At 42.3% G+C, this 22,176-nt stretch overlaps 2 protein-coding genes across 2 annotated transcripts; one reads left to right on the top strand and one right to left on the bottom strand.

Annotated features, from left to right (window-relative positions):
* Positions 1–1,869: 1,869 nt before the first annotated feature.
* Positions 1,870–9,773, top strand: cdhr5a (cadherin-related family member 5a; the record flags this gene model as incomplete). The annotated part of the gene is made up of 14 exons (XM_083992641.1): positions 1,870–1,996; positions 3,676–3,848; positions 4,900–4,959; positions 5,105–5,194; positions 5,289–5,375; positions 5,704–5,808; positions 5,889–6,074; positions 6,272–6,362; positions 6,443–6,540; positions 6,631–6,837; positions 7,472–7,585; positions 7,689–7,755; positions 8,057–8,217; positions 9,177–9,773. Exons 1-14 carry the CDS (start codon positions 1,906–1,908, stop codon positions 9,771–9,773), a joined length of 2,127 nt encoding a protein of 708 aa, XP_083848767.1. The 5' UTR covers positions 1,870–1,905.
* Positions 9,774–11,793: 2,020 nt separating this feature from the next.
* Positions 11,794–21,037, bottom strand: ctsd (cathepsin D). Its single transcript, XM_084000703.1, has 9 exons — positions 20,847–21,037; positions 16,959–17,115; positions 15,247–15,370; positions 15,010–15,128; positions 14,715–14,914; positions 13,786–13,908; positions 13,269–13,413; positions 12,651–12,749; positions 11,794–12,355 (listed from the first exon to the last, which is right to left on the bottom strand). The coding sequence occupies exons 1-9, from the start codon at positions 20,912–20,914 to the stop codon at positions 12,194–12,196; spliced, it is 1,197 nt and encodes a 398-aa protein (XP_083856829.1). The 5' UTR covers positions 20,915–21,037; the 3' UTR covers positions 11,794–12,193.
* Positions 21,038–22,176: the final 1,139 nt, after the last annotated feature.

Here is a 22,176-nt window from a genome sequence, read left to right as displayed (position 1 = left end):
GGCTATAGTTGTTTAGCTTTGATTTGTAGTCAATCTTTATGTTTGAAGTCTTTTTTTATCACTGTGTGGGGATTTTCTCTCTGTGTCCAACTAGCCTATAGTATAACAAGAAGTATTAACAAAAATAAACCTTAAACTGAGTGTTTGGTTGAGGCATCCTCTGATCCCTCTGACTAAAGATACAGTCCTGATTCTTTAGCACTGTTTTGTGCTTCTCTGTTGAAAGTCTTCCAAATCCTCAGAAATCACAACAAATATTCAACCTCTGCTGCTGCACATGTTAAACTTGCACCAGTTCCTGATCCGAGAGGCTCTGGCTCCTCCTGGTGGTCGGAGGAGAAAGTGACCTCTGACCGACACACTGATGAATGGACTGAACTGTTGTGAGCGGCAGTAGTGCGCTCTCTCTCTCTCTCTCTCTCTGAGAGCAGGGCGTCAGTGTGTCAGCAGTCTGATCAGTGTGTGTTCACTGTGAGTGAGTGAGGAGCATCTCTGCGTGGAAACATAATATATGAGCTTCATGTGACATCATGACACTGTGAGCTCGTTGTTCTCTCTCTCTCTCTCACACAGGAGATGGAGATGGCAGGCAGATGCTGCTGTGTGTGAGCATTAATAGTAGCCTACTTGTAAGTACAATGTATTACAGCCTGGTGTGTGTGCACAGTGGTGCCTTGTCCACGTGGGAGGGCGTAATGTGTCCCATATTGTGCCAGTGTAACTTTATGTCATTATTACCAAGTGAGAAGGAAAGAGGAAACATGTCTTACCCTTCAAAACATACTATAACAATAAAAATCAAATGCTTACTGTTTATTGATAAGTCAGGTTATATTTCTTTTTTACCTTAAAAAAAATGTAGGTTTCTCCCTGACATAAATGTATAGCAAGCCTGTTAAACTGACATGAACCATGTACCGTCATGTGAAAAAATTACAAGTATAAATTGAAAGATTACATAAAAATAAATAAAAAAATTACATTTCTGTATTTTAACATTTATTTATCTATGCATTTCAGCACTTTAAAACTAAAATCTTGAACTTTTGCCAACTTCCTGTGAAGTCGTCTAATCTTCCAAAATCTCACCCTGAATTACATAGAGATAAATAAGTGATATAGATATATTTTCAATCTGTATTCATCTGAATTCTTCTTAAAATACATAATGGGAATAATCATCTTTAAATGGTATGGGTAATCAGCAGACACATGCTTTAAATAAATGAAGGTTTCTTTGAACAGTCTCTGAGTAACTGACACCCCCCACCTTTAATTCAGCATCAATTCACATGTCTATATGTCCTCAGGTGTGTCTGCTTCACCTGCCTCAGCTCCCATGTAGTCTCTGTCTTCTGTTTCCGCACACATGATCCTGAGATCAGTTTGAACTTGTCCTGCTGCAGAATGGATTTGGCACCAATCAGATGCCTCCCTGATGCATAGGTACACCGTACTGTATACTGTGTGTGTGACAGAGGAATACATGTCTTGTTATATCTGTGTGTGACAAAAGTTTATTTGTGTGTATCCCACATTAACAAACAGACTAATCCGGTATCGTTAAACAGGTCAGATTATCCTGAAGAGTGTTAAGATATGTGAGAAATGTTTCCAACTGCCAACATTCCTCAACCGGATTGTTCCCAGAATGCATCAGGGCCACCAATACAGAATGACCCGTAAAGCAGATGCAAGTATTTTAGTAGGAGGCTGCGAGTCCTCTGCTGGCAGGCGCTTAATGCAATATGTGCCCGTAAGATGAAGTCACAAACATTGCAACTGTAGTCGACTCCCACTCGCCGGGCAGCACAGACGGGGCATTATGTGGACGAGTACCAGCTGGTACCACGGGCTCCTCATCCTCCTTGGGACTTCATTTGCTGGTGCCTCTGAAATCAGGAGATGGAACTGAAATTGAAGAGCAAACCTGTGAACGGGCTCCTTGGATGCATCGTCGTCTTCTGCTTTTGTACAGTGTGTGTGTCTCAAAGACGTGAGTAGTGCTCTGATTTATGCCGAGGGGCAGGAAGGCAGCAGTGGCTGTTAATGAGGCTGCAGAGTGTGGTAGAGAGGCAGTGACTGAGTTCAGTGCTTGGTCCTTTAAAGTAGTGGTACCCAAGCCTTTTGGCTCCCAGGACCGGAAAATGAAGTTGACTATGATGCTCAGTTTTGTCAAAAGTTTTAATTCAGCTCTGTGTTTTAACATTGAGCTCATGGTCAGTGATGGTGCTGCACTGAACTGTGATATAACCCAAGGTGTTCCTAATATACTGGACCTCTCATTTAGCCTGTGTGAACTGGAAGGACAAAATATTCCTCTCATTTCAATCATCTGTAATAATGGCATATTTAGATGTAGCCTACGCATTTGTGGTGCAGGCCTCTACATTTTAGACAAGTTTAATTTGGAGGATTTTGTGTCTTCTAAAATTAGATTTATAAAACTTGTTGTTATGAAGTTTTATTTAAAGGCAGATGTCATATTTTCTGGCCAATGAGTGCTGTTCATGTTGTCGTAAAACTCATGTGGCTAAAACTACTCATACACAAATTACTTTTGTGTGACACAAAGTTGTAATTCTTATCCTCTCCACACTCAACAGGCAGTGGCTGAGTGAAAATACAGTGGTTGTTGTTTTTATCAGCCTCTGTGCCTGTGAGGCTGCAGCCTGTTTGTGTTTGAGACACATCATTGATCCTATTTGTTGTTCCGTGGTGATGTTTCCTGTTATTGACACAGGCCTCTGTATTTACCCTGGTAGCCTACACCTGCAGGACTCCTGTGGGGCCAGATTTGGCCCACTGGCCACTGTTTTACCATTTTTTGACCCTGTTGTTACCACAATAGATGGATTATGAGATGTTACGAGACAAATGTGTTCGTGTCTCGTCTTTCATCTTGGTAAAATCTCCATGTAGGCCTATTGATCTACATACTTTTTCTTATTTATTTATTATTTATCTTAATTGTTTTGTGTTGTTGTGTTCATGTTGCATATGTATTTATGTCGGTTTGTGTCTACTGTGCTCTCTGATTGCGGTCTTTTTGCATCTCTTGTTGTTTTCCACATTCGTTACTTGTTTCATGCGTCTTCACAATCATTCTCTCCACTTTTTGATATCTTGTTTACTGTTGGACAGAAGCAGTCAAGCTCTACCCCAGTCCAGTTTTTGTGCTAAGCTAAGCTAAGCTAAGCTAAGATAAGTAGCTAGCCTGTAGAACAGACTGTGAATTAACATATTTTTCAAAATATTCATATTCCAATTTCAACCAAGACCATCTTACTAGACTAGTTTTAGCTGCTTTTTTTATTTTATTTTTTTTAATTGCTCTCACATGGGGCAGGTGCTAAATGTTGTTGCATGCATTCAATTGTATGAAAGCCTAAGCCTAAAGTGGCCATAAATGCATACATTTTATTTCTTCAGTTTTTCCTGTGATAACGGAATGACTTTGTCGAATTGTTGTGAAAATGAAATTGTGTCTTTGGGCTTCTGCAAAAATGACCACAAACAGACAGCAATAAAAACAATTATCCAGCAGGAGGCATCCAACAGGTTGATCCAAACAGGATGTTCTGCAGTTTACAGTTAAAGAGTATCAACAACATCAACAACATTTATTGCTATACCAACAAAGTCTGATAACCTGTTGCCTTTCACCTGTCTCAGTTTGCACGGTGCCTCCTGGTCCTGTGTCCATCCAAGAAAACAACACTGCTGATGTCCAGCTGGTACAAATCCAGTCCGGCGGTGACGTGACACTGACGGTCTCAGTGAACCCAGATGACCTCTTCTACCTGAGAGGAAATGCCCTGATGGTGAAAAAAGGCCTGGACTTCGAGGTGATTTCCATTCATCACAACACAAGTTATGTCCAGGCAGGAAAAACAGATGGTCATTAAATTTTCCTGATTTTAGACCAGTGGCTCTCAAAGGATCCACTTGGGGAGGCAGGCATGACTTTGAAAGAAGATGACTAATGATTGGACAATAACCAACACATGTGCTTTAATATCTGCAATTAACTGCAGTAATTAAGCTTAATGTTTGCAGGATTTACTCAAAACAAAACTCTATGTACAGGTTTTTGACTGGAAAACAAAAATAGGTGCTTATTTACCCAGAGAAACAGAATTTAACAAGAGTTGTTACCGTGAAGCCCTGTCCGTTTAACTTAAAATAATGTTATTCATGCACAAGGGTTTTTAATTTTTAATTTTATTTTATTTTACGTAGTATATTTTGATAACCAGGGTTCAAGTAAAGTCTTGAATGAGACTTTGACCCCAAACATGTGTCCGATCAGACTGCTTATGGTTTTTAATAATGAAATGAGAAATGAGGGTGCGGCAGCTATAAGCTTTGCTTCAGCCGCAACCCTTTTCGACCAGTGGTATAGTTAGTATTTGTTACTACCTTGAATTTGTTTTGTTGAAATTTTGATGCTGTGATCGAAATAAACACTCATTCATTCATTCATTCATTCATTCATTCATTCATTCATTCATTCATTCATTCATTCATTCATTCATTCATTCATTCATGTGCAACAACTTTTCAGAGGAGTTGAGTGAATCATATATCCTATTTTACCTGTAACCTTAAATTCTACATAATCTTGTGTACGAAGAAACTTGTACTACAAAGACTCACCTAAAGTGGACAATGCCATTTCATTACCTAGTTGAATGTCTCATGTCATTAGTTGAACAAGCAAGATACTACAAGGACTGTAACACTGTTGAAACATGCACTGGTTCTGTGCTCCCTTTGCTCTGGAGAAAGTTTACCCCAGTTGTCATTTTATAATTCACATTACCTTTGTGCTGCTGACCCTTGATGATGAGCAGATGTGGACTGCATCTTCTTCACCATCTTTTTTTCTTCTCTTAGTCATTATCCAGTGCAGCTCTGGTGGTGTGGGTGCAGTGCAGCAAAGCTGGATTCAGATCTGTGAGTAAAATTACTCAAAACACAAATCACATGGTTTGTCAAGATAAAATACCATGCAGGCACTAATAAAATTATTCATTTTGATTCAAAATTTGAATCCGGATTCAAACTGAATTGATCATGTTACTGTTCTTCTCTGGTCCAGGTGAACGAGTCTGTTGAGGTCCTGGTTGAAAATGTGAACGATAACCCCCCAAACTTTGCACAGAACCACTATGTACTAGAAGTGAATGAGGTGAGAGGTGATGGGGTTTCACCTTAATTTTCCTACAGTTTTATAGTTGGTCTCTGGACACAAAGTTGACTCATAAAAGTCTTATCTCCTGCAGCTCACTGCGATCAACACCAGCATTGGGCTAATAGAAGCTACAGATGTTGATTCAGAGCCGCTGTTTTATCGCCTGGAGTCTGCAGGAGTAAGTTTCTACTGTTACATTCAAGTGATGAGACTCCACTGAGTGGTCCTTTAATAAAACAGCAAGGTGCAGAGATTTAGGTTTACAGAACGTGTTGCTAAAAGACACTAATGAAAGTCAAGTTCCAGAGGTCTGATTCATATTTTTTCCTCTCTTTTGAAGATGATTTATTTTTGTCTGTTTCCCTTTTTTTGGGTGTGATTGTATTTACATGTATCTGGTGAATTTTTTTTTAAACATTTTGTATTAAAAAACTGATTTGAAGTCAATTTAGGTATGCAAAAATGATTTTGATGAGATAAACCATTATCTGTGTCTGTTACTGCAGGATAAATATTTCCGCTTGGAGAACATCAACACTCCAAAGATTCTTGTGAAAAGCCTCTTAGACTACGATGTTGTGCAGAAGATCGCCCTGATTTTACATGTGCAGGTACAGTAATCAAGAAACATCCAGGTATAGACGCTGCATCTCTCTGACCTTTGACCTGTGAATTCTACCCCATGTTGCAGGACACATTCAATGGTTCGGCCTCCAACGAGCCGTTCTTCACCTCTGTTGCCACCATCACAGTTCACGTGAAGGACGTTGACAACCGACCACCGTGGTTTCAGCCGTGTCTGAGGACAAACTTAGGAATCGCCAAACTGTGTGTAAGCAGCGGCTACAGAGGGAGAGTCAACCTGACAGAGAAAGAGGTGGGAGATGAGTCATATAAAAAGGATGACAAAGGTGTTGCCATGTGTCAAAGATGGAGGTTATTCTCACTCTGCTAACAGATTGTGTAGAAATGTGTTGATGAATCATGAACTAACCCTGAAATGTGAAATGTGAAAGCTCATCAGAACAAAACAAAAGTGCTGCGGGATACACGTGTGACGATCTGAATCCACAGGAGGGGCCTATAGTGCTGGAGCCCGGGCCGGTGTTCGCAAAGGATGGAGACAAGAACCGAAGTGAGCAGATCAGCTACAGGATCCTGCGAGGTTTGACCTGAAGCATGGCCTCACTCACCTCCTGCAGTCACATTCACCACAACACGGTCACCAATGTTTTTCCTCCTCAGGGAACGAAGGAAACATTTTCCAGATTGATGAAGAAACAGGAAACATCACCATGGCTAAAGCCGCTGATATCGTCGGCCCCATAACTCTCACTGTTCTGGTAAAGCAAACACTTCAGGATATTGTATGTTGTTCTGCACTGAGTCATCATTTTTCATTCAATATAGATGTGACATTTCAATCTGTCCAGGCATCTCAGGTGACCAACAGGGATCAGTTTGCGGTGACCCAGGTGACCATCGAGGTGATGAAGAAGAGCAGGAACCCTCCTCGTTTTGAGAAGGAGCGGTATGAAGGATTCATCTACAGCAACTCCGTCCCTGAGAGCATGATCCTCAGAGACCGGAGCACCAACCGGCCCTTCAGAGTCCGAGCCCGGGACGAGGACTTTGCCAGTGTGAGTGCTCTGTAGTTCTTTCCCTGAAAACACTCAGATCATTTTGACGCGATACCGTGCCTTGATTGGCTGGACACTATCAGTATCAGGTAAACCTGCAGATACTACAAACTGGACAACAGTTTAGTTATTGATACATATAGCAAACAGTAGCAGCTGTTAACTAACCAGTCTCAAAGATGTGTTTCATTCAAGTTCAGCATCAAAATTTACTCACCTAGAGCTGTCTAAAGAGATGTGTCTCAGATCGCCTTTCCAATAATATACTGTAGCTATATGGGAAAGTAGAATTAAGAGCTGTTGTATCATAAAGAAAAAAGTTGGTTGTAGTTTTTATGAAGTGGCGTTCCCAGTGAACCACCTGCTACTGGCAAGAAATTAGTTTCAAAATCAAAAATCAAAAATCCAAATAATCAGAATATATTAACCTGAGCCCTTACAAAGTCCCTACACAGTAAATCATAAGTCTACAGCTATTCAATACATTTTGTTTCCTGCCTTCAAGTGTGTTGATGTTTGCTGGCAATTTTGGACTGAATAGCCTACATCTTAAATTGTGTCTGGATAATGGATGTATGAAGTATGAGGTATGAAAACACCCAAAACCTTTAAATAAATGTATTTTGTGTGTCAGGGTGTGAATCCAGATATGAAGTACGAGGTTCAGTACAGCAGCTACGTCAATGTGACCTCAGACGGTTTCATGATCCTGAAGAGAGTGGTGAAGACCGAGTCCTTCGCGCTTCAGGTGACTGATTTACATAAAACTAGGACTTGGAAAATCATCTCTGTCGCCTTGACTGACGCTTGTTTCAGTTTTCTGTGTCGTGACAGTGTTTTCCTGCCTGCAGCTCAGAGCGGTGGATACCACGACAGGGGAGTTTGGCACAGCAGCGCTCTCTGTTCAGGTCATACCTGGTGAGTTTCTCCCTGTGACACTGGCTTCTTACTGTGCCACATTATTGTTCTGCTCATCCACAACTAAAACCACACAAACGTTACTGTTTAATCAAAGAGATATGGATTGTTTGATTTTCTCATCAAACTAAAATATGATCTCAAACCTTGAAACCAGCATCTAAAGGCAGGATTCAGTCCACGGACCACCATCACAACACACATATTAATGGAAAATCCAGTCTGATAAATATTAACTAGTTCTACGTGCATGTTTTTATTTTCCTTTCACTTTTAAGTCACTGATCCTTATTCTCTGCAGCCGTGGCCACCCCGTCCCCCTCAAACATCGGCTACCGTCCGGGCGACATGGCTCTCCTGGGCCTGATCATGGCGGCCGTGCTGGTCCTCTGCTTCATTGTCATTGGCTTCTTGGTTTCCCGCTTGTGGAAAGGAAACGCCAGCATGGACAAAATATGTGAGGTCAGTACGTTTGCTTCTTTGAGGTTTTGTCTTTGATGTTTGTAAAAATGTAAAAACTTCTCTTTGCTGATACTATAATACATCTAATCTGTGTCAGTCGAAGCAGCGGGGATATAATGACACAGATATGTGATTTTAGATTAATTTATGCTAACTATTTGACAAAGAACTTCACAATTGTTTGTTTGCATTTCTTTTTGTCAGTTCTTTAATTTTCCGCCAAGCCAGGCTTGCTGCCCTTCTTCCAGTCTTAATGCTAAGTGAAGCTAATCACCTTCACAATTAACTGAATGACATGAATGTGGCAAATCTTCACATCAAACTCTGTGGATATATGAATCTGCAGATTTTGGCAAACTAGTGTGAAGGTTAAATCAAATGAGCATTTTCAAGTTTGCTAAAGTAAATGTGAGAGAAGATTTACACATTTAAGCAAAATCCCTGAAGTCAAAAGTTTAAATGAGGTAAAAAGTAACAAGTCAAAGGAAGTGAGAGTGAAACCCCCACTTTGAAACTGGTAAAAGAAGAAGTGAGAGAAAGTCTGTGAACAATCTCACATTATCTCAGAGTCATTCAGATATTTCTGAATGATAAAGAAACATGAGCTGCCAACATCACTGCAGTGACAGAGTCTGTGAAACTGGGGGCTTCCCTCTGAAACCATGAGTGTCCTCACTGTGATGAGGGACACAATGACACCTCCATACTGTAATAACTCTGACGTCAGAGACGGACTCAGCTGTTAGATGCCTTCATGTGCGACGCTCCTCCTGTGTGGCTGCCATGAATATTTATCAGCTGAAATCCACAGAAGGGCTCTGTGTTAAAACAGAACAAATGGACCTAGCTCACTCTCGGGAACCACGGTGACATCTGTAACATTCAACAATGCCTCAATATCCTCCATGTTTCATTAACTTCTGTATTGATAATGAGGGGCCTCTCTCCTGCCTGTACAGTGCCTGGGGCCATGTTTGAAGTCCGACCAGCCCCGGTCCGGCCACAGGGACTCGCTGCAGTACACCAACGACGGCTTCCAGAACGAGGGGGGGGACCACGGCCGCGGGGGTTCCCGGCGCTGGAACAACGCTCTGCCCCGACGGAGCACCTTCCCCCAGGGGCGCAGCCGCGTCATTCCCATGGACAGACGCAGCCGCCACTGCTCCTCCTGCGGCGTCTACACCAACCACGTCCCCAAGGGAAGCCCCTCCGTGAGGACGGGCAGGAGGGGCCGAGGGGACGGGGACGAGTACAGCATGAGGTCGATCCTGACCAAGCAGAGGAGGAGGGAGGGCCAGAAGATGGTGTGGTTCAAGGAGAGCGAGGACTCCTCGGACATCGAGGTGGAGATTATCCCGGACACTGTGGGCCGGGTGGAGGAGGAGACTGAGGAGGAGCTGGAGGTGGAGATGGAGGGGGTGGTCCGAGACCCGGCCGCCCCGCTGAGAGAGTCCGACAGCGGGCAGGATAGCCAGAGCACAGGGTCCAGCGAGGAGCAGGAGCGTGGAAACAGCAGCTCGGAAAAGGAGAAGGGAGGCCAGGAGCAGGAGGGCTGACGTCAGAGGTCAGACGTCAAACTCGAGTCAGAGAAAACTGAGCAGGACACTGTTTGTTTTCTGGTCACTTTTTGGAGACTGCAGCCCACAGCAGAGGTGTCCCGGCATCTCTGGACCACCGGCAGACCTCAAGGACAGATTCAAGGATCCAAAAAGTTTTTATGTTCCACTGTGAGTATCTCAGATGATTGTCTGAGGTCATAACTACACACAACATTTAAAAACATTTACCCGGCCAGATATATAGAAATTAGTTATTCAAGATTTTTCTGTACCATTTGTAGGCCTACCGAGGTGACTTAACTCCAGTTCAGTAGAGAGCACAGCTACATCATAACCAGACTGTAAACACACACCCCCAGATTAATCTAGAAAAGAAACACACAAGTAAACAGATAAAAACAAATCAGTCATTTCACCACAGTTTACACGTTCTTTTCTTTTCCCTCACACTGCAGCTGTGCTCAGGTTTGGGTCATTTCAAAATGTTGTTGTTGAACTTGTTTTAAAGTGCTGATGACAGACATGTTGTTGTCAGGGAGCTCCAGCTTCAAGTCTGACCTCTTAACCTGTAAAGACGAGCGGCCTGGTGGTAACATGTGTCTGGCCTGGCTCCAGAGGTTGTTTACAGTCAAGCAGCTCATGAGCAATGTTGCAAATCAATAAGAAAGATCACACGGCACCATTTTCCAATAAGGCACAGTTTATAAAGGGTTTGCGGGGCAAGTTGTGACTAATTATCCTCACTTTGTGTTAATCATGTGATTGCTCATTGTATAAAGTGTTGTGTGCATTAGTGTTGTTGCCAGCGGCTGCATAGCACAACTTCCTGTACAGGCTCCTGGTTTAGAGCTGTGAAGAAGAATTGAATTGTGGGTATGAAACTCTTAAGTTTATTGAACAAATTAGTAGATTGTGTATTGATGACTGTGTGAGTCAGTATTTCAGAGACTTGTATCAGCATCAACATTTGTGCAGCTCCATCTGTAACCAATGGCCTTTTTAGTAGTTCATAAATCTTTTATTAACACTTTATAGAGCTGCTATAATTCATGATCTAATAACTTATAGGTTGCCAGGTGACACATCTTTCTACCCCATCTTACTGTAAACAGCTTATGGCAGATTTGCGATTTTTATTATTAGAAATAAAAGTAACTTGACTTTTGTTGGTGGTCATTACTTAATGGTTTTTATAACAAGCTGTGCAGATGTAGTAGTAGTATGTAGTTTTAGCATTTTACCTGATCAACACAGTGCGTTTTTTTTAATGACTGTAAAATACAGTCACAACAGATTCATGTATTATTATCATATTGATCATATGATCATTAATTATAATCCTGTTACAAAAGGTGCCTTATTAGAAAGTGGTAATGACTGAGTAACTGCAACATTGGAGTCACATCAGTGAGATGGCGTGTCACTTCATCAGCCATAAACAGGATTTCCCATTTGGTTTAGATGTGTGTTGGTTTGTTTATAAATAGTTCTTCAATTTCCAAGAAACTGACTTTGTCACAGGAAACAGAGTTGACTCGTATGTCAGCAGGTTTCCTCTGGTTTTCTAACCTCCAGTCAGACCAAGACAAACTGAGGGGCTGGAGGCTGAGGAGAGATTTCGAAGCTGGTCGCTGTAGAGCTGTCATGGTTTCTGTCTCTCCCACTCTGCACATGTTCTCTACAAGCTTTACTAAACCGAACCAGCTGTGCCTGGATTTCATGGTGGAAAAAAAAATATGTGAAGAGAAACTTTTATCTACTGAGTACTAAACAGCTGAAAGGACTTTTTTATGTGGACTGTATTTTATTGAGCATGTTCGGTAAAATAACAACTTTCGTGGATAAATCTGTGGTTAATGTGTAGTTGACTTTTTGTACATTGATGTAGAGTTGTGTGAGGGAATAATAAAGTTTGAGTCTAGGGATGGCCTGGCTGGTTGAAGATTCATTTTTCCTGCAGTTTCACATCGGGCACCTGACCTAACTGAACATCTAACACAACAACAGTGAAACCAGATTATGTTTTAAAAATTTTTATTGAGGCCAATCACATTAAGATACATCACAAACTCAGTAGTAGAGGACCAACATCCTCTTAAAACTCCAATTAAAAGTGTTAAATCCCTGATTAAAAAAAAAAAATAAACGTTTGAAAAGGGCAGTACCAACACACAACACAATCAACTGATCCCTGATCATATAACCTGTCACACAGGATCAACTCTCCAGTCTGGTTCACGCACACTGCTGGAAATCAGTGCATTTATGCTCTACACAAAGTCTATTGCTAAATACTGTTTGATTGCAAAGCAACAGAAAACGTGCAGCTCAGGTTTTTGTCTCCTGGACTCCTCGGTGGAAATTTTTTTTCTTCTTTAGCTTAGCACATGAACGTGTTGCTTCAGTGCCTGATGTGACTACTTGGACTTAGCAAAGCCAACTCTGTTGTTCTCTCGGTCAAAGACGGTGTAGTACTGGCCAATGAACACGTCTCCCAGAATCCACAGGGGTCCAGCGGGGGCGGGAATGTCCAGACCCATGAAGCCACTCAGACAAATGGTCTTTCCACCCTGACTCTCCTGGATGAGAGAGAGAGACAGAGAGAGAGAGCGTGGTGAGGCTGCTGTCACACTTTAATGGCAGAAATGAAGTAAAAGTGAGAAAAACAATCGAGCACATGAATGTGTGTAATCACTGCTCAGACGACACACCAGCCTCCTCGTGGCTGTGCCAAACCAAACAAGTGCAGCTTTGTTTGTTTGTCATGACGCAACATTCAGTCACAGTGTTGTATTGTTACTGCTGGAGCTGCCTCGGAGTCGCCCTCTGCTGGACTACACACACACACACCATCTGCTGCATGCCGTCTCTCACCTTAAGGACGTACTGCTCTCCGGTCAGACTGTAGCTCTGTCCACCCACGGTGAAGGTGATGACGGGCAGCGACGGGACCTTGTCGCAGTTAATCATGTACTGAAACACAACCAGCATCACCTCAGTGCACATGAATCAAACAGAAACATGAAGGTACTTTGTTGTAGTCTAATGTGATTCTACTGTGACGTGAGCAACAGATCAATATATGACAAAAAGAGAAAAACTACAGTTAATAAAAAATAAGTACAGTTTAATATTAGAAAAATTCAACCCATGACAAAAGGACATTGAAATCTTAACTCATAACTTCCTGAAGAGAGAAACTGAACCAGCTTCATCAATTAATTGGAGAATTCTTTTTGTAATTGATTAATCACTCTCAGGCTATGAAGGAAGTAAAGTAAAAGACAATATCAAACTGCATGATTTGTCCACCAGGTGCTACAACCGACAATTCTTCGCATCAAACAAATGAGTTAAAAAAAAAAAAAAAAAGTATTGCTAAATGTTTAACCAATTCAGGTTTTTTCAGAAAAAAAAAAAATCTTAAATCTTTTTTGTTTGTATGCCATATGTAGACCACATGGAGGAGGTCACTTGGATAAACTGTCTCACCTGTCCCTGGATGAGGGGAATGGCTCCAATGGCTTTCTGCAGGGCCTTCACCTCAGCAGAGGGGCCGGTGATCAGAGACGTCCCGGTGTCTACGATGGCCTCGCAGCCGGACTTACAGAGGGTCAGCTGTGTGCCCACTGCCATCCTACACACACACACACACACACACACACACACACACACACACACACACACACACACACACACACACACACACACACACACACACACACACACACACACACACACACTTCACCTCAAAGTACAATAACAGCATCAGGGCCCTGTTGCCAAGGAGAGTTGAAAATTACACACGAAGCCACTGACGGAGGCTGCAATTACAGCTGACTCATCTGTTGATTATTTTCCATTAACCGTTTCATCCAATTGGAAGAAAACATAGTTTATGCTACTATGACTGTTTGTTCCTCTCAGAGCTGTGGTCTGCAGACACCACAGTGTGATAGACCGATGATAACACCATCACAACCCATGCGAGTTGTATCTGAGCACTCACTGGTCCATGCGGATCTGCCAGTAGGCCTGGCGGGTGACGTTGACGTAGTTAAAGTCACCGGTGTAGTATTTGGGGTCGGTTCCTCCCAGCAGCAGCTCGCCGCCGGGCGCAGTGTCAGGGTTCCTGGGAGGAGAGAAAACATGAAGTCAAACCCGACAGTTACTACATATACTTGGTACATATACTTTGGTTTTGAAGACATTTTAAAAATATGCATTTATGAAACCTCAGTACTGAGGAGTTTTGTTTGAACCGAGAACATTTGCTGCTTCGGGGAGTATTTCTGCTTCTATTTATGTTATTTGGGTCAACCAGCTCTTTAAAAAGGCACCACAGTTTTTCCAATTGAGCAACCGTTTTATTCAGCTCGTCAGTCTTCACACGCCTCATTTCCAGAGTTAAGCAACCATTAAAGCTGCAGATACAGAGTAAACCGAGTCCTGCTTTTAGAAAATCCTTAAATTCCTAAATCCTAAATTACATAATTATTAGTTAAAATATGAACAAATATATTCAAAGCACAAAATCTAGTTGTCACATGTTTTCATGTCTGAGAATGATCCATCTGCACACACACATACTCTTATCTTCCAGTATCAGCTGCAGTCACAGACAGAGCAGTGTTTTCTGTTTGTCACTGTGATAGCAGCATGTACGGTGGCCCTGAGAGCTCAACACACTGCAACTAAAGAAAACAAATACAGATACACAGATGTAATGCATACTCAATACCCAATTGTGACTTCTGAAGGAAAATGAATCCCAAAAGGTTCATCCCTTATTTCTTTGGCTATTTTTCACTTTAATTCTGACGGAGGGAGCGAATAAAAGCGAGAGAGAGAGGAAAGACAAGGCGGAGAGGGACAGAGTGTGTGATGTGTGGCAGTCAATGTTCAGTTCCTGTAGTGGTTCTCCATCGGCAGTCTCACCTGTTCAGGTAGAAGGAGAAGACGTTCTTCTCCACCTTCTTCTGGCTCATGATGTTGTCAAAGACTGGCGCCACCCCGTCCACAGAGATGCGGGGGTAGGCCATGCCCAGGATCCCGTCGAACTTGGCTGCGATGAAAGCGATGCCCGGCTGCTTGATGGCCTCTCCGAAAACCTGCTTCTCCACTTGAATGTCTCCAATCTAGAAAAAGGAATAAAAATAAAAACTTATTAGAGAGGATTTCACGCGACTAGAGAAGTTTCCCGTGACGGTGCCGGCGTGTGAGGCAAGCTTACAGAGCACGTGTCCTGGCTGAGGTAGCCCGACAAACTGCCAGAGCCATACTGGATGGAGAAGGAGGTGCCGTTCTTCACGTATGTGCTGGACTTGGCAGAGTTATATTTGTGGTGCAGCACTGAGAAAAGTGGAGTTTGACACTCAGTGTAAGTCAGACCGCTGTGACATTTCACAGACAAAGTGCAATACAGAAATATTATGAACAGCAGAGCACAGTGGGAGACATTCAGACTTACAGCAGGCGATGTCTAAGAGGGAGCAGTGAACGGAGGGAACCCACAGGTTGGAGGAACCTGTGTCAAACACCACACTGAAGGTCTGAGGAGGACTGCCCAGGGTAATATCACCATAATACTGAGCCTGGTGGGAAGAAAAACATAAAAACATGCATATTACATCAAAAATAACAGAGATTTAATTGGTGTTTGGTGGTTTTTTAAAAATCAGATTATTTTAGTCCTGCAGTCATAATTCTGCAGCTAATCTCAAACTCTCAGGAAAATACTAGTAATCCCCTCAAGGCAGGGAAGTGAGAGGGTCTAATGATGAAAACAACCCCCATTTTTATTATTTATTATTTGTATTTGTATTATTTTTTTATTGTGTTTTTAAGTTCCTTTCTTTCTTTAGTTATTTATATTTATTTGTGTTGTTGTTATGTCTTGGTCGTGATTTGATGCACATGGGTTCTGCATGGTTTGGGGCAGAAGTTTTGAGTCCCAGTGGTTATACAGTATGTTTGTGTTATTATGTCTGGAAATAAATGACGATATTGTTGGAAAAAAGAAAAAAACAACAAAACTATCACTCCATGTATGAGTGAACAAAGCATCAACACCAGCGAGTCAGTGGGTTATTGTCACGGAGGCCTCTCAGCTGTCAGTGTCAGCAAATGTCATTAGGACACAGGTCACATAGTGATTGAGTCGAGTCAATAAATCAGCTGCTGCTGAACAATCACACTGAACAAACAGAAAAAGTTGCTGCATCAATTCAACAACTGAAACTTCACGTGACTGAGAGTTTGAATCAAAACCTTCATTGCTCAATAAGATTTAAGAGTTTCTGTTGAGTCATTTAGGCCTCAAAGAGGTTTACCCTTTCTCAGCAAAATGCAGAAATGAAACGACCCATTCAATCCAATAATAGAGGATATGAAGTAGTCCGTTTCTGCTCATGATTTGGTTTATGCAGGTTCTGAATTGTCAGTCTCTGTAAATACTCAAATGTTGCACTTTGAAATAATGAAAAATATTAAATGTTATTTTTACTGGTCTCAAAACCTGCACAAACTTAAACTATGAAATCCTTGAGTGGGGTCTCTGGATACATAAAATGCCTATTTTATAATAAACAATGGAATAATATAATATACAATGGAAAATTAAATGTCTTGGACTCATCAAGAAACTGATTTCAATGTTTTTTAAAGACTTGTCGTGCCCTGAACACCAACAGTAGCTGCAGAGAAGTTTACTACATGCGTCTGATCCATCTGAAAGGCTTCTCTTCTAACAATCACAAAAGGCTGACTAATCTCATTATTTTAGATAAACGGGTAATGACGCAAGATGTGAAGTAAAACCGAGCACAAACAAACTAAATGTCTGTCAGCTGACCAGGGTAAAAGGGGCTTCGATCGGGAGCCAACAGCGACTCAGCCATCGCCTGGTGAAGGTTCCCCCTCTGTCAGTCTCACAGCTACATATTAACACATTAACCTTCACAAGGATGCATCAGCCTTTTCCCAAACAGCAGATTTACTTGTCATAACAGGCAAGTCTGGTTTTCCATTCAGCTGGGTGGATTTACAGAGGGAGGCCGACACGGCCACAACAGAAAAGGGCCTTTGTTGTGGCCTTTCCACAGCTTCTTAGCTTCTGCATGATGCATTAGGGAAAGTGAAGACTTGAGGCTCCACAGGTCAGTGGTTCGGGGCGATACTTACGTCCAGGTAGTTCTTCAGGGTCTCTGGAGTGGGTGCATTACTGGCAGGGAAGCCAAAGTTGTACTTAGGGGAGTGTTTGCCAGACACAAGATCCTCAACTTTACTCCCCGAGTCCGTCAACTCACTTCTGATGGAACGGAATTTCTTTAAGGGGATTCTGGATGAGAGAGAAAAGAGTCGAGACGATCAATTAGTATTTTCTTTAATCAGCACCCACAACATCTGATTTTATTTGACAACATTAAAGAACAAATACAGAGAAAATTCGGTCTGATCACGAGGCCGAAATGAAAACACCAACACGCTGTGGTGGCCTGACAGTAACGGCTGACCCACTTCTGAGCCCTTATCTGGACTGATACGGTTTAGTATGTTGCAATACAAGTGCTGCAGATAATACAATACATACAATAGCAATACATGTTACCAAAACCTCACCCATTTGTCAACACAACGTCCCCTTTAAGTCGATATTTCTGTATATATACACACACACACAGTATGACATAACAATTTGAGCTGTAATGAGTTCATGAGGAGTCAAATAACTGCACACTTTCCCCTGGGGACATTAGATATTAAACTAAAAGCAAACTCTAATGAAATGAAACCCAGTTGTCATAATGTTGATGTTGTTAACTTTAGTGTGTACATTTTCACAGAGCAAAGGCTGTGGGAAATCAAACATGTGAGCGGAACGACTGATGGCGACACGCTGCAGCCCTGTGGCTTTTGAAAAGCAAACTATCGAGAGCGTTACCACAAACTGAGTGGAAGCTTCTTTTTATTTTCAGCACAGCCCATAAACTTCACAATCACAACAACTGCTGCGGCTCAGACCATCAGTTCATCTGTCACAGACTTTTGTTGATTCTGTCAAGAGAAAATCTGAAGTATAAAGACCTCAGCACAAATGACCCTCAACAAGTAGCCTATAACAACAGCTTAAACAAGAGTCCTGAGAAACTTAATCTATCACAGAGTAACACGCACTGTCCGTCTTCATCTTAACTCTGTTTAAATCAAAGAGACAACTTCACTTCAGGGATGCACTCATGATCTAATTTTGTAATTCAACCGTTTCATTCAATTGTAAACACCTCAAGCAGCTCAAGGCGAGATGCCAACACTTCATGTGCATGTTTTCTCCAGAAGTCCGGCTGCAGCATGTGGGTCTATTTAAAGATGGCACACAGCTCTTTGGTTCAGGAATAATGAACTCAGGGTGCAGGGGACAATATTAATATTTTTTTGTCCATTCTCCATTATTCATCGTTTTGTCTATAAGGTGCAAATCGAAAGGCAGGACATTGAAAATACTAATTTCATTCAATCAAATCTGAAAGATATACCAGTTTGGCATATGATCTAAAAAAGCAACAAAACCACAAGTTTGAAAAACAGAATAAAGTGACTGGCTCTGCTTGAAAACTAAACAGAGAAAGTGATGAACTTCCTGCAGGGACAAAATGTTCTGATCTCTAACCAGTAACAAGTAACAATGTTTTCTGGATATTTTACCAGGGCGAGTGGATAACGTGTGAATAATATAAACATCAGAATGAAGGTTCTGTGTTTCTGACTGAGTGAGAGTTGCAAAAGAGCAACTGTCTGAGGCCCCATCCACACGAAAACGCGGCTTCACTGAATCCGATCTTTTTCTTAATCGTTTTGAAAAAAATCTCCGTAAACACGGCATCGTTTTCAGAAATATCTGCGTCCACACTGATCCAGTGAAAACGACCCAAAACGCTGTAGTACCTACATACTGCGTGTGTGTGGAGTGTGTGTGTCGCTGCAGCGCTGCCTGCCACACATAAACACTTAAGACAGCTGAAGAAGACGGGAAGTCCCCGCTGTAATTCAATAGAAGAAGTTCCCCGCTGTATTCAAACTCAAACATGGATTAAATGTTGACAGGGAGTCGTGTCAGAGTAAATATTACGATCAGTGATGATTAAACAGCCGTGATTCAGCCGCAGCATCTGAGCGACGCGACGTTAGTCGGCCGTTGTTGTTGTTATGTGCATAGACTGTCAGTGTGCAGCAGCTGCTGCAGCGGTGTGTGTGTGTGTGTGTGTGTGTGTGTGTGTGTCAGGTTACAGGTAGAGCAGCGGGGGGCATGACATCATCGTTTCTGAAAAAGTCCGTATTGGCCGTCCACACGGATACGCTGGGGCGGCGTTTTCAAATTTTCCCACTCTGGGACCCGTTTTCAAAAAATACCGTTTTCACCCCCTGAAAACGCCGGATCCGTGTGGACGCGAGGCCAATCCGATAAAGTATTTATCCGGATTCGAAAAAAACGAATTCGTCTGGACGGGGCCTGAGGTGTGAAAAGGCCTTGCTTTGAATTATCACCCTCACCCAGGTAACGTCACGACTTACCACACTGCAAAAGCTTGACAAAGAAACAAACTGCGCCAGTGTTTCTTTTCACACCACAGACTGGTCTCAGCAATGTGGTTGAACTGTTTCAAAGGATAAATGTTAAAATGAGAACTGATCCACCCGCATCAAGAACGGCTTCCAGGAAACTTTTAAACTGGAATAACTAGTGTGCAGTCAACTTAATTTGATGTTGTGTACATCCTGTATACTAATGTTCTTTAATCACTGATGACACAATTCACACTCATAATCGGCTCTGTATCACGTGGTTTTATGGACTTCCTGACAGACAAGAGGAAACAAAGACATCTCCTGATATTCATTTATGAGTCTCTACTGTTGAAGTTGCCAAACAAACTCCCAGGTCTTATAATATTTAAACCTTATCACCACAGTACACAATCCAGTTACTACCTAACCTTAGATATTCGGTTGAGCTGGTGCCAGGTACTGTGCAGCTTTTTAACTGAATTAAATACAAACAGTCATGCCTCCTTTTTTTCCACAAAATAAAATGATTTGTGATAACTACAATTAAAAAAAATAAAATGTGTTGTACCAAAACCCATCTCAATGTAGGTTTATTTCTCATCTCTTTAGTTGGAACAGGACGTACTGGTAGAAGATCTTTCCTCTGATTGGCTGAGCATTTCCTGAGCTTACAGATTGGCTAACAGATTGTAGCCTACAAATATAGCTTAGGTGAAACATACCAGTAAATGCAAATGACAACGGTCAGTCAGAGATCAAATGAGCTTAACAGAGCAAATTCTTAGTAAAACACTCAGCTACTTCAGAATAATCTACTTTATCCTCTGGTCTAACAGGTCCCTGTGTGAGGAAGTGCTGCGCAATCATTTTTTTAGTTTCCTCTCTTGCAGCTTGCTAGATCATTGACTGGTGGTGTTGCATTATTAATAAATACAAATTAAAAACAACCACAAAAACACATATGGGCAGTGGATCCAGGTAGCCCATGCACAGTGGTGACATCACAAGGTTGAGGAAGTCCTGATGGCTCGTTTTAAAGCTCAGGTCCTGAATACAGGCATAGCTCCATTCATTGACCACTTTACATACTGTCACGGTATTTACACCTCGACATAAACAAGACATAGACATTGAAATCTAATTTTCTAACGTTACCATATGTGACCTTTAAGATTTTAAAAAACGTCGCTGTAGTTGCTGCAGAGGTTGTAACATAAACATGTCGGTCCCTGCAGTGTTAAGCTGATGTCACAAGACCAGACAAAGAGCAGATCACATGCACAGAGGAGATGATACCGAGGGATTAAACCGTGTAATGTTTCCTCTCCCGGTGTAAACATGAGGCGGTAGTAGCTGTTAGCTTCCACCTCGGGGCTCCTGTGTGTGTAACCGGACCGTCTAATGTCGGTTTGCGTTAGGTAACATTGTGTAACAGGCTCAGCTAGCATTACTTTACAGCTCTCTCTCTCTCTCTCACACACACAAACTCAGCACTTTGTTTCTCACCGGACCAGAGCGTCTCCTCCGAGCGTCAGGGCGAGCGCCGCGAAAACGAGCAGGACTACACTCCTCATTGTGTCGGCTGAACCGTTAAACCATGGACCACGTCGATGACCGCGCACTTTTAGCTGTTGTCTACAAAACAACCGACTTTTATCAGCTGACTCTGGCGGAGTCAGCGTCACGTGAGGCTCCGCCGCCCGGCCGCCTGTGACGTCACTACCGGTGGATTTATCATGGCGAGGAACCGGAGTGAAGGAGAAATAATCAGGGAGATGGTGCCACATATATAGCCTAATAGGTCACATATCAGGAGATAGCAGAAGAACATATCGTTTTTATTTGTATTATGAATTTAAATGAGGAAATAATTGACAGCTGAGCTTTGAAGAGATGTAAGAAGTGCTTTTTTAATTCTAGTTTGCCTATTCAGTGTTCTCTTGACATACTATGCCTAATTCCTGTTTGTGTTGTTTACCCAGCTCCATCAACTCCATCTTAAAAAAAAAAACATACTCAAAAGCAATGTCGTGGTTAAACATGGGCTGTGAGGCAGGGAAATGGCCAAATGCTACAAAAACTACTTAAAACTCTTACCCACAAAATATAGGCTACAGATAGGCTATCTCAGATTAAGTGTTGAACTGACAAAAATGTAAATTAAAGGAGTATTATCGCAAATCCAAATTCTTAATTCGGCCACTAGATGGAGCCAGGCGGAGCTTATCAGATATAAACAAGTGGGCAGCTGTCAGAGAGAGAGAGAGCAGCCTCGTTTAGTCCTCCCCCTCCCCCCCCTCCCCCCTCCCCCCTCCTCCTCCTTCTCCCTCACCAGGCTGAATGAACGTGCAATCGCGGGAAAAAGAAAACTCGCTAGTGGAAGCGGCAGCTCTACATCGCGCACAACCACAACAACAACAACAACAGCAACTGCAACTTCCTCCTCCTTAATAACGCTGAGAGGACAGCTGAAGAAAGACACGGGACGTGGAGACAAAGTGTTCTACCGAGCGATTCAGTGACTGTGAGCAGCCTAACACACTGCTACATTACAATTTACTGTTGCATTTTTCCGGTCGGATTTGCGAGTTCCGAGTGCAATTGAACGCAGCAAGCGCCGGGCCGGCTTGGATCATAACAAAGACAAATTCTGCATTTGCCCCACGGACACTATACTGTTGGCGATTTTTTTTGTAAATTTAGTTATGGCTCCCCCCGACCCATCTTTTGCATATTTCAGCTTATTTTATGCTATTACTGCTGTATTTGCGATAATGCTCCTTTAAATAGGGAAATTAAAATGATGACATAGACTGCTGAGTCAATAATGTGAGAT

Source organism: Trachurus trachurus (genome assembly GCF_905171665.1).
Source record: "Trachurus trachurus genome assembly, chromosome: 3".
Taxonomy (NCBI): domain Eukaryota; kingdom Metazoa; phylum Chordata; class Actinopteri; order Carangiformes; family Carangidae; genus Trachurus; species Trachurus trachurus.
Note: the sequence above shows the minus strand (reverse complement) of the source record. Positions and strands in the feature narration are given on the sequence as shown.